The sequence below is a fragment of the Pinus tabuliformis genome, chromosome X (assembly GCF_031772625.1).
Source record: "Pinus tabuliformis cultivar Carrire ecotype Pingquan chromosome X, CPIR1, whole genome shotgun sequence".
Lineage (NCBI taxonomy): Eukaryota > Viridiplantae > Streptophyta > Pinopsida > Pinales > Pinaceae > Pinus > Pinus tabuliformis.
Window position 1 is genome coordinate 705,003,279 of NC_142308.1, and position 12,726 is coordinate 705,016,004.

Here is a 12,726-nt window from a genome sequence, read left to right on the forward strand (position 1 = left end):
CCTTGGATGGGGCAAAGGATGCCCCTCCCTGCGGAGGTTGTGGTGGTGGCCCCCTATCTGTTGGACTCTCACCATCTCCCACACCACACTCCTGCTCCAGCTCGTCCTCTTGGTCACTATTTGAAAAAACCTCAATATAATGTGCTTTGCCGGCAGTGCACCGATGGCCTAGTGCCCAGGGCTCCCTGCAAGTGAAGCACAACTTCCTCCTCATGAGGTCCTTCCATGTCTCATCATCCAGCTACCCCCGCCCTTGGGTGGTTCTTTGAGGTGGAGGTCTAGGGTCATGCCCCTTCTGTGGGAAAGGGGTTCGTGCAAGGAAAGGCGTTCTAGTTTTGGGGATGGCCCCCTGTAAATCTCTAGTGCACAAAACTGCCTCCTGTAGCATGGAGGGCCTGCGTGACCTCACCATTCCACGCAGGGGCTCTAGTAACCCCTCAATGAAGGTGTACACCCTTCGAGTCTTTGATAGATCCAGAACCATCATTGGCACTCACAAAAACTCTGAAATATACTACTCTGGGTTGCCTCTCTGGTGTAGTTGGGTCAGCTCCCTGAAATGGGCCTTCGTCTCTCTGGCCAAAACGTTCCACCACCCTCTTGGTGAAATCCTCATAAGAAGCCACATTGGCATGCCCTAGGGTGGCCAAGCCATGAAACCACCAGTCATGGGCTTCCCCCTCCATGTGCAGCGTGGCCATCTTGATGGCTTCCTGTTCTGTCATCCGGTTGAGCTGGAAGTAGGTGTCCATCTTCTCAACCCAAGCCCTAGTAGTGCACTTGGCAGTGCCATCGAATGTAGGGAAGTACATCCTCCCTATGGTCCTCTGCAGCTCATAGCTTTGTGTACCCTATCCTCCATAGCCCTTGCTCTTCTCATTCTGCTTGAGCTTGTAGAAATCTCTGAAAGAGAGTGCTTCCCTAAAGTCTGCATCCATAGATTGCCACTCTCTGAAATGATCTCCCATCTGTGTGGGGTCTTCACCCCTTGCTGGTTCAATTTGTGCCACAAGTATGAAAGAGGGCAGTGTGGCTCAAGTTGGCCCACTAGCCGGTGGGTGTTGTGTTGCTGGTGAGGGATGATCGAATGTCTGGGAGGATGCAAAAGTTTTCCCAAATAGAAACCCTCTAGGAGTGGTCCTTTCTCTGTTCTACAGGTTTATCTCCTCCAACATTTGTTTCTGGCCCTTGGCTAAGTCATTCAAAGCCCTTAGGAGGCTATCGAAAGCCATCTCTTCCCTGCTCTTGGGTTCCAGCATGTCCTCCTCTTCTACTACTACTTTCCATATGTCCTCCGTGTTTGGAGTAATCTCCAGCTCTCTTTCTCTGCTCTGGTACCTCTACCTTTTGTACGTCATGTTCTGCTGGTCCCCTTCTCTCATAGGAGAAAATCCCCACACCTGAGCCAAGACCTAGGCTCTGATACCACTGTAAAGTTCCTAAGTAGGAGTACAAGTGATATACAAGCGTACAATCAATTCAGCAAACAGAAAAACAAAATAGACACTAAGCACCCGTGGAAATGCTGGAAATAAGGAATTGCTGAGCGATTTTATTACTTCGTCAAGGGAAAAATACAATAGTAAATAGAATGGTGCACCTGGGCTTGTCTCAATGGACAAGCATGAACAAACCCAGGTGAGCAATAGATGAATTGAAGGCTGCTACAACTACTGCACCAATTTAAACTACGCGGCCTAGAAAACTGCTTTTTTGCTGACTTCGAATGGCTGGAAACACCACTTCCCGTGCTCAGAAAATTATGAAATTCGAGCTCCTGACTCCTCCTAAACCAAAAAAAATACACGAAGGATTTTAGTTGGTTCAGACTTTTGAAATTCGACCCTCAAGGAGCCCAACTTCAGTTGCAACTGCAAAACTCGGCCTACTAGATTTTGACTTTAAAACCTCCTGGAATGTGTCCAAAAGTGCTGGGTTGATCCCTCCTACAAATCTCCTGACTTCCTGGATGAGTTTCCGGGCTGTAGCTCTTGGCCCCAGAACCTCCTCCTTTTGTCTTCATGGGCCTTCCTTGCCTCATGTGGGCCCCTCCATTCAGCAATTCGAATTCCCTCCATGCCATTCGAATGGCCTAGTTCAAATTCCCACATGGGTGGCCCCCACCTTCCTCTAGCAACCAAATTAAGCCGAAATTTCTCCTAACTCCCCAAGTCGAAACTGCTGGGTCCTTTTCCTTAGCCAAAATTGTGTAAAAATGTGTAGAGATAACCTGTTACAAATGTGTTTGAGAAGGGACATGACAGCAAATACTTTGGAAAATGTGGGATACCATATGTTACAGGGTGGTGCGACAGTAGGCAGTGGTACACAAGAATGCACAGAGTTATATTGTAGGGTCTAGTGTTCTATAGATGGATTTTTCTTGATGCTTACAAACCCAATTTTAGAACAAGCATCCAACAGTGTGCAGGGCTATGCAACGAGCAGTGGCCTACAGAGGAGCATGGAGATGGATGGTGGTGTGCCATAGCATGTTGCTTTACAATTTGGAGTAGGAGGAGTGACTCGCATCACATTGAGTACCTGCAGGGAGTGTCATGTACAGTGACATAGGCAAGACATGAGACGGTACATGAAGGTACAATAGTAGCAGGGGGTATCCAATGATGTACAGGTGTAGGCCGCAATGTGTAATGGCATGCCAAGGAGTATAGGGATGCTTGGTTGTATGTAGGGGCGTATGGTGCTACACCGCAGGGTCTTGGAGTTTTGCCTCCAGGAGACTTATGGACAGAGACACTAGGCATACCTTTAGGTGTAGTTCACCTAGGATCAACGGGGTCACAGATGACTGACACTTGATGGTATCCATGGCGACCCACACACCTCCTACCCCTCTTGTACATCACTTACAAACACATATGATTTGGCTATTGTCCTTTGACACTCCAGGCATGAGCAGCAGGGGATGGGGAGCTCTCGCAAGATATTTGGATGACACTCAACGCACTAGGGGAGAGACTTCTCAACGACAACATTGGGTCGGTGCACGAGTTGAAAACCACAGGTTGGGAGATGAGGTGATCATTCGCAGGGGTGGCATATCGTTCATCACAGATCCTACGCTTGGGGAGCTGGTCACGAGGGAGACGTATGTCACTCTTTCTACAGGGCATGTTGGGACCAAGCATGAGCAGAGGATACCGTGTATGGCTGAGGCAATTTTCTAGTATGTGTCCTGGCTCCAGACATTGTATTGCACATTATCGAGAGGCGGATGGCAGACTTAGTGTTGATGGTTGGCGGGAGTAGGATGGATCCAAATACACTGGGTCGATTGCGAGTATCAAATACCCATGTGGTTTCCAACGGTCATCAGTACTACGCAGTGGCAAGCACAGGGCAATTTAGCATGCATCAAATTAGTTCATGATATACAGAGCCTATATATTGATTGTTTGCAGGGACTAAAGATGAGGCACGGATGGATTCCAGCAATTGTCAGAGCTATGCCGCAGCATGTCTGGCTATGGGATCTAGGGATTCAATTGGTTGATAGATCACTCTGTCTCGTGATGAGCAAAGTCATGGCAGAGAGTGATCTAGTTCACTCTTGGGTTGACACATGGGGGTTCGTGGAGGCCTTCATCGTATGGCGAGGCAGGCTTTCCCTATTATTGCACAGGTTCGGGGTTAGCTTTGGATGGGTAGGCTTTGGCATCATGGAGATGCCTGGGCGGGATGTATTTGGCCTTTATCAGTATTTCACCATCGGGTTCCAGGAGAGGAGGATACGGTATGCGCACGATGGGCAGTCAGTTGTAATCAGAGTGGTGCAATGTTGGCATGGTGGCATCTTTTTGAGATTAGCATGGGACCCTAGTATCGAGGGATTCATTTATGATAGGATGGTGCACAAATTCAGGGTGACTAAGTGGCACATTTGGGACCCCAGTATTGTTTGCAGTGACAGTTTGGGTTAGCAAAGAGAGGGAGCGCTTGTTCGAGCATTGCTTGAGGACAAGCAATTTTCACTGGGGAGGACTGTAATATCCCCAATTTTGTGAGCATGGGAGTCACTAAGGAAATTTGCCCAATTTTAGTAATATTAAAAATAAGGATTCTAGAGGCATGAGGAGAAATTATAAAAGGAGGATGGACTCATTTTTGTGAATTATCTTTTGACTATTACACTTCACATTGCATCTTCTCTTGGAGCTCTTTAGCACAAGAAGAGAAGTGCTGTTTAGCACAAGAGTTCGAAGTGGAATTCCACCCTCATTTCAGAGAACTTCGAGTGTCTCCCTAGTGAGGAAATTTGGGGAGTCCAATTTAGGATTTCCACAGAGCTTAATTGCAGGTGTTCACCCAGTTCTACGCACTTCCTTGACGTAGAGGCAATTTGTGGAGCACAAATTTATTTAGCTATAGTGTGTCGAGAGATTTGGTGTTTTGCAGAGAGATTTCCTATCTTGAGACTGAAATTTTGGTAACATTTGCAGGGCAGAAGTCTTGGCCATTTGGTGGGCCAAATTTCTCCATTCTGGCAGTGTGCAGAGCTCACTAGAGAATGCTTGTGCAGGGGAAGAGAGAAACTAATTTCCAGAGGAGATTGGCTAGAGGAGAAGGTAGATTCCGGAGGGGATTTTGTGTGGAATTTTAGTGGCATTACAACGAAGGAATTGGGAGTTTTTGGAGCATTATTCTCAATAGTGTGTGTAGCCAACTGGAGGGCCACTCTCACTTTTTGGTGGGCTCTCTCGTCACTTGGAATCAGCCCAAACCCTTTCTGGGTTTTTGTGGGTATTTGGAGAGGAGTCCGTGGCTGCATTTTCAGCGTGATCTGAGCAATATTCAAGCCAGAAATCCACATTATTTTAGCAGTATGTTTTACTACTTAGCTGACAATTTGCACCATTTTGTGGGTTTCTTGGAGAGTTGGTTTGGGGCCAATCCCTCTTTGGGTTTTGTTGGCGTTGTTGAGAAAGTGCACCAACTAATTTCTCAGAATTTTCTGAGCACTTCTGAGAGCAGATTTTCCACTTCTAATTTGGCAGCAACAATAAAAATTTATTGGGTCAACGCAGAAATTGGGGAGGAGCTTCTACAACACTTGGGCTTCATTATTATCCCTTGAGTTTTGCCTTGCTTGCATGTAGCAATCCCAGGTTCTACTATGACCATCTATTGTACCCATTCTGCTCATATTAATAAAATGGCTTAGAGCTTGGTTTGTATTTCTGATGTTTAATTCATGTGCTTGCATGTTTTTTAGATTGCAATTTGTGGTTAGTTCATAGCCTCTATTATTTCCTGTATTTTCCTATGAGGGATATTACATAATGCAAAATTAAATCTTTTAATTAAAGCCTACAATGGTGCCCATTACCCATTGGTTTGTGTTATATTTTAACATTAATGATTATATATGGAATTTATATCAAAGAGATAGATGTAGCAACTAATGGCCACATGGTCTTACCTTGCAACATGTCATTTGTGACTTGCAAACTGGAGATATCAATTGTAGTTATTATTTTTATGGATGTCAGTTTGAGTTAATGCAAAATAAAATCCTTTAATTAAAGGCTACAATGGTGCCCACTGCCCATTGGGTTGTGTTATATTTTGACACTAATGATTATATATATAAATATAAAAATAAACCTAAGTCTAGCTAGTTTTAGCTGTTGAATCATGCCGAAAACTAATGTCTTAAATAATGGAGAGATGGCTGGTCCATGTTATGGGATTTGATTATGATTCGTCTTTATTATAATGCCCTATCATGAAGTTCTGTTTTAACTTTTTTATATGACACCAAGTTTTTGAATGCTTGCTTTAGCATTATTGTGTGTATATTTTGTCTTCTCTCAGGGAACTATACTAATATAGATAAGTGTGGTATACTATATAGCAGTGAGATACTTGAACAATGTGTGTCATTGATGAGATTTTTGAAATTTTGCAAGTAATCTAATACTTGTAAATATCCTATATTGAATAACTTAGAGCACTTATTCATTTAGCTTAGCAACATATATAATAAGGCTGTCATGCAGTCCATACAAGTTGAAGTGATGAGAAAATCCAAATGAATGGGAATGTAACACAATAGTTCACAAATTCCCAGTAATGACTGCTTGTTGTTTGGTAGCTTGACTTCTTCCAATTGACATAGACTTCACACTTGAAACAAGCACAGGCAGCGAGCTTCACAATTGAAATGATACTCATGGCGTCTTCCTTTCTTAAGCTTAATCATAGGCTTAGATTTATATTGCTTTGATACCATGTCAATGAAATAGACTATGTGCATAAACGTGTTACACATAGATAATAACTCAATAATTATTAAATGCCAAGCACACACATACAATAGCATTGCTCTCTTTTAAAGAGATTGTAGGTTGTTGTAAGGTTTAACTTATTGCTATCATAGAGGAAAAGGTTGAGAGATTATCTCAACCATCATCCCACTACTAATGATAACCTACCTTTTTTTCTGTGTGGTTCATGGTCCCTCATAGATCAATGGCTCGCTACTTCCATGGAATATTGTTCTAGGTAGATCCACCCAAAGGGATCACATCCCACCGACTCAAACTCATAACCTGACCCCGAGGATTTTGAGAGAATTGAACCTGTGACCTCTCAATAGCAGAGGTGCGTAACTAAAGTAACTCGACCAGTTGAGCTAACCCTGAAGTCTTTGCCAATGATAACCTATTACGAAAGTAAGCCATATATTTTAATAGGCATGACCCTTATATGATTTTTGATACTTATATTGATATTGTGCATTCTATCGACATTGTATATTTCATATTTTTTTATATATTTTCCTTACATTATTTTATTAAGTAAGCTTTTGCCTTTTTTATTGGAATCTAAGTTGAACTCTTCCACACGGGCATTGCCAAGCTTTTTGTTGAGCCGAAATTTTGACAAAGGTATTCTATACACTTGCAATAAATCTTGTTTTTCTCCATATGTTGTCTGTCGCACATTTTGGTAATGTATTTAATGACTCTATTTTGTTTCATACTTATAGTGTACACACTTTTCATAAACTTTGATTCATCTTGTGATGGACAAATGGCATTTCTAGTTTTTGTTTAAGATCAAATCACTACTCCAAGCCATTATATAAAGGAAAACCACGTTGTCTAAATGAAAGTGGAAAACATTCAAGAGGGAGGAAATCTTTTTGATTGAGCTTGAGGTCAACAATTTTAGTTTACATTAAAGTTTGCAAGGGATTTGGATAATGATCAATTATATTGATTAGGAATTTTTGAAAATGTGATCAAACTTAGTTTCATAGGTATTAAGGTTTATTAGCTAGAGATGACCTCTTGGATAATGCAATATGTTAACAATTTCTTGGGTTTATTTAGATTTTTATCTTAATGGCGACCATTATGTTTGTTTAGCTTTTTTCTATCCCAATTTTTCTTCTTGTCCTATGGATTTATTTTTATCTTCTACACAAACTTCCCAAAGATTCAAATTTAGACTCATCAATAATCTTTAATGATAGTAATTATTAGAAATAGAAAATGTGTCTACAATAGAGTGTGGTTTTATAGTCAACTACAGTAGAGTGTGGTTTAACAATCAATTATAGTTATATTGAGGAATAATGCAAAGGGACTAGGCATGATTCTAGAAAGCAATTTATATATGACAATATCCATCATATATTTGTAGAAATATCTGTCCACTCTTTGATAGAATTTAGTGATTTTGGTGCCATACAGGTTGGTTTAAAGGGTGAATATTTGGAAATCTATTCACCTGAACGACAAGAGGGTTCGGAATGGTCAGAAATACGAGAAGAGCCTCAAAAGAGTCCTTTCACATGGTACAAGGTATTAAACAATTTGTTCATCTTTCCCTTTTCTTCTACATTTAGCAATTTTGTCGAGTTATCATTCAATATGCATGGTTGTCGAGGCTATGCTACTATGCCACCCTTTCTATTGTATTGCAATGCTAATATATTTCAAATCAAGGAAATGATAATCAACTAGGAATAAAATCAAGTTCAAACGAGTTATATTAACAACTAAAAACTTGAGCTATTGGTGGTAATATGTATTAACCCATAAACACCCTTGAAGAAAAATGCGCTTTTCGTAACTATTTTGTATGTGTAAATTCTTTTACACAAGGACATGGAATAAGTCAACTTATACAAAATTGTAATTGCATTAAAACATGCTTTTGGAAAAATAGATACAAATGTATCAAGTAAGTTGAAATTTATTAAATGATACCACAACATTACTCAAACATGTTATTTGTTCCTCAAAGGAGATATGAAAGAAGATATATTAAAGAGTGACAATCTGGTTAACAAACTTTTTGTTCGTGTTTTACAACACGGTAGGAGTATCTATTATTATATGATGATTTACATTTCTACAATTGTGTAGTTCACTTCATTATACTAGAATCCTTTTACAACGAATGTTAATTCTTCTTAGGGCTATATTGTTCTTTGCTTTTGATAATTGCATAAACCAAATTTTCATCATTTATATCGCATTCACCCCATAGCATCATAATATAATTAGAAATTATGTAGAAAGAACAATATCATCAACAATGCTGCAGAAAAATAAAAGGAACATCAGAAGAAAAACATGCACAAATAGAGACACCAAGATTTGGTCGAAGACCGGGCCAAAACCCCACAAGGGGGAAAACCTGAAATTCAATTCTTCTTCCTCTATTAGATTGTATTTGAAAGTTCAACAAAGAGGTACAAGGTTCAAATGTCATCTAGCTTCTAAGAGCCTATACATGACTTGTTCACAACATCGTTTGTGAACAAGTTTCATTGTTGATCTTGCTATACAATACTGTCATCAATAGCTTACTATACTATCACATAAATACTACCACTCCTCTGCTATACATATATCAATGATGCCAAACATACAACTGTGATAAATCATCCAACCCTACTCCTGCAGAACCAATCATAAGGCCAAGATTGACCATACTGTCAAAGTGTGGTGCATATATATATGTGTGTGTGTGTGTAATGCCAAGTCGATGCGATTAGCCATACCAACACTGTCTCCTCTGCATATGTCTTGGAGATGCCACATAGGGTCATATCTGTGACATACACACTTCTTACATACTTTGTCATACATAGAGTGATGCCTATACATAACTGGATTGCAAAGTAGCAATATACTGTAGCAGAACTGTTGGGAAATGTAACTATGTTCGGTCTATAGAGTCATTGTACATTTTAAGAGACCCTTTTTGGGCTTTTGAATCATGTAAAAAGGTTAAGTATTGAGTCAAATATGAATTATGTAACCTCCACACCATGTCGGCCTAAGGAACCTATTCGACCCCACAAGAAGCCTATAAAAGCAAGCTCATCGAATTCATTTAGAGCATCATTCTCTCACACAAGTTGGAATTCTCTTGTAGCTGGGAGAAGTGCGAAAATCTCTTGTAGCTGGGAGGAAGTGTGAAGTTGTCTTGTAGTTGGGAAACGGTGCGAAGTTTGTTGTCGGAGAGCTGAAGTGAATGCGACTTTGGGGATGTCTAAGGAGAGAAGGAAAATCAAAATTTTGGTGTTTCTCTTTCTCTGTTTTATGTCCTGGATTGGGAGATCGAAGTCTTCCAAGTTTCACTGTTGCCGGAAGCTGCTAGTTGCCGTAAGTTGCTGCCTAGTCGAAGTTGTTGGAAAGAGGTCGAAATTCTGGGAGGTTGACTTGGTGTGGAGGGAAGGTCTGGTCTTGGTCTAGGGTGAAGAGTCTTAATACTATTGAAAGGAAGAATTATCTTGACTAGGTTTTTCCCCTCAAGGGGGTTTTTTCCCTTCCATGTGCCTACATCTAATGTATTGTTTTATGTGCTTTTGCTTTTGGTAATTGCTTGATGAACTAAAGAAAGAAGATATAAAGAATCGTAATAATAAGAAACATCACAAGTAATTATCAAGAACAAGAAAATCTTTTTGCCTTTTTGATTTTCTAACATGGTATCAGAGCTTTGGTGAAGAAGGAAGAAAAAGGCAGTCTCAAGCACTTGATCAAGGAACCATTCAAAAGGAATATCTCAAGGAAGGAGTCTACGATATTCGAGGAAGATGTCTAACTCAATCAAGGGAGAAAACAAACTTGAAGGAGCCTCTAACTTTAGGTCCTCAAAGAAGAGGATTGACCTAATCCTCGAAAAGAACAAGGTACTGGACTTGGTAAGAGGAAATGTAAAGAAGCCTTCAAAGGAATCCAGTGATGCCGACAAAGTGAAATACACGGAATTAGAATTGGTGGCCATGACTCTGATGGTAGAAGGGATAAAGGACAATCTTGTCCCATTCATAGCTAACATTGATCATGCTTAGGAAATGTATGAAGCCTTGTCGAAGCTATTTACTATTAAGAACATTGGACAAGTAGCAAGTTTGAAGAATGAGTTAAGGACTACGAAGATGACTAAAGAAGATACTGTGGCAACCTTCTTTGTGAAGATAGCTAGACTCAAGGATGATCTCTTGGCCATTGATGAGATTGTTCTAGACAAAGAACTTGTGATCACTGCTCTATTAGGATTGCCACCCTCTTGGGTTGCATTTGCTGCAGGTCTCAACAGTTGGAAGGTAGCTCCACCTTTGAATAATTATGGACCGCCTGCAGTCAAGAAGAACTAAGGATCTCAATGGTTACCAATCCTGAAGGAGTATCAAATGCTTACATTGCTCATCATGAAGGAAAGAGATTGAAGGGACCAAGGAAGAAAGTTGACATATCCAAGATAGAGTGTTATCAATGCCATAAGAATGGTCACTCCAAAAGTGATTGTCCCGACAATCCAAATAATAAGAAGAGAGGAAGGGATCTAGCCAACTTTGTTGAGGAAGGCGAATCAAAGAAAGTCAAGCCCGAAGAACCCGACCTTAGGGACTTACACTACTAAGTCCTTTGCTTATAGCTTTATATATCTTGTTTTATATGTTTTAAAATTTGTACGTTTTTAACATATTTTGGAAAAGGCATTTTTTTATTGTTTTCTTTATAAGTTTGTAGGTATCCCTCAGGCTTTGAAGGGATCCCCCAACAACTCCCAAAGATAAGTATCTCATTTCCTTTCAGTCTTTGGGTTCATATATTCATTTAGTTTTGATTATATTAAATACTAATCACTTTCTCACTCTATTGTCTTGATTAGGAAAAACATCTGCAAGGGTATGAAAGAGGATCTCTCAAGACAAGATTGGTAAAGAAAGAAAGGTATGCTTTAAATACATTTATTGAAAGGATTATTCATTTGATAATCTATTACTAACATTAAGATGACTAGCTATATTGAATCTTAGTGATTCTTTCTTTGGGTGATTCATCACATGATAAATCTACCCACCCCACTCATATTCTTGACTGACTATGTAGAACCCTAGACAGGTTTTGGAAAACTATAAGGCTTGTTATTATAATTTACAAATATTTCTAACAGTATATGCCTGTCTATTTAAATTCATTTCTAACATACTATATTTATAATTGCATAAAATTTCATTTCTAGCAGAATATACAGAATATACTTTCCAATTTTATGACTAAACAAATCAAATTAGATATATGTACTTACCTGGTTTTTCTGAGTTGGTGTCGGTTCCTAGATGATGTTGGATGATGTTATTCTCTGGATACCAAACCAACCAATTTCCTCCCAGCCTGTCTGGGATCGGTCTTTCCGGACCCCAAACCCAAAAGGCTTCAAAAGTGAAACCTTTTGGCCTCCGTGCCCAAAACCTCCAAGAACAGGTCTCAATTCTCCTAGATCTATATCTGAAATCCAGAGCCCCAAATCTCATTCGTTATTTCACATTTCTCTCCCAGATTCTCCATTTGCTTCTTTCCCAAATTTCCATCCCGCAATCTCCATATAGCATTACTCCCCCCCCTCGTCCTTTCACTTCTCCTTTTAGATTTTCTTATATAGGAAAGGATCCTTCCCTCCGAAGAAATCCCACCTTTTTTTCCTCCAATCAACCTTGTCCTTATCCTTTAAATTGTCATTACTTCAGTCGGTTATCTTTATTGTACTTTAATTAATTATTTTACTATTTAATTTATTTCCCATACATAGACACTTCATATAATTAAATTGGTATGAATACTACTACAGTACTTTCAATAATTAATTCATTTTTCTTCTACTTGGGAATTTTCATAATAAGTTAATATGCATACTAGCGTAGTGCATGCAATGCATGCATATGTAGCTATCATATGCATGCCTCGTATACATGCTAATATTTTTATGTTACTTGTAAGTTGAGATGGGTTGTTACAAAAACCCTAACCGAAGGGTATGCTAATATGAATGTCTGAAACCCTAAGTTGATTAGGGATATTGTGAAATGCTATTTGAAGTTCTTTATTGATAATGTCATGTTTGGGAGTTTGGTATGATCGGGAAAAGCCAACTTGTTAGGATTGAATGATAAGTTTTAAAGTCCCGAACTTTTGAACCTTTGGTATTGTTGGGTTTGCTATGTTTCTACATTGAAACCCTAGCTCATTAGGGTTTGGTGGAATGTGTAAGCAAGATCCTTATATTGTCTTAGAAATGATTTCCTTGGTATGTGTGTGTTTGTGTGATCAAACCCGAGTCTTATCTAGTTTGTATATCTAACTCTTATTGATCATTGTGAAGTTGGGTTTGACTAACACATGATATAAAATATATTTGCATGATGTAGAAATCTAGGCATATATAGATATG

The 12,726-nt window shown here is 39.6% G+C and overlaps 1 protein-coding gene across 1 annotated transcript in view; it reads left to right on the plus strand.

The window, feature by feature from the left end:
• The window catches only part of BGAL9 (beta galactosidase 9), a 474,420-nt gene that overhangs the window by 304,303 nt on the left and 157,391 nt on the right, over positions 1-12,726 (plus strand). Inside the window, exon 16 of the mRNA XM_089453307.1 lies at positions 7,725-7,835. Coding sequence (XP_089309433.1) covers positions 7,725-7,835 — 111 coding nt within the window. The remainder of the gene's footprint in view (positions 1-7,724; positions 7,836-12,726) is intronic.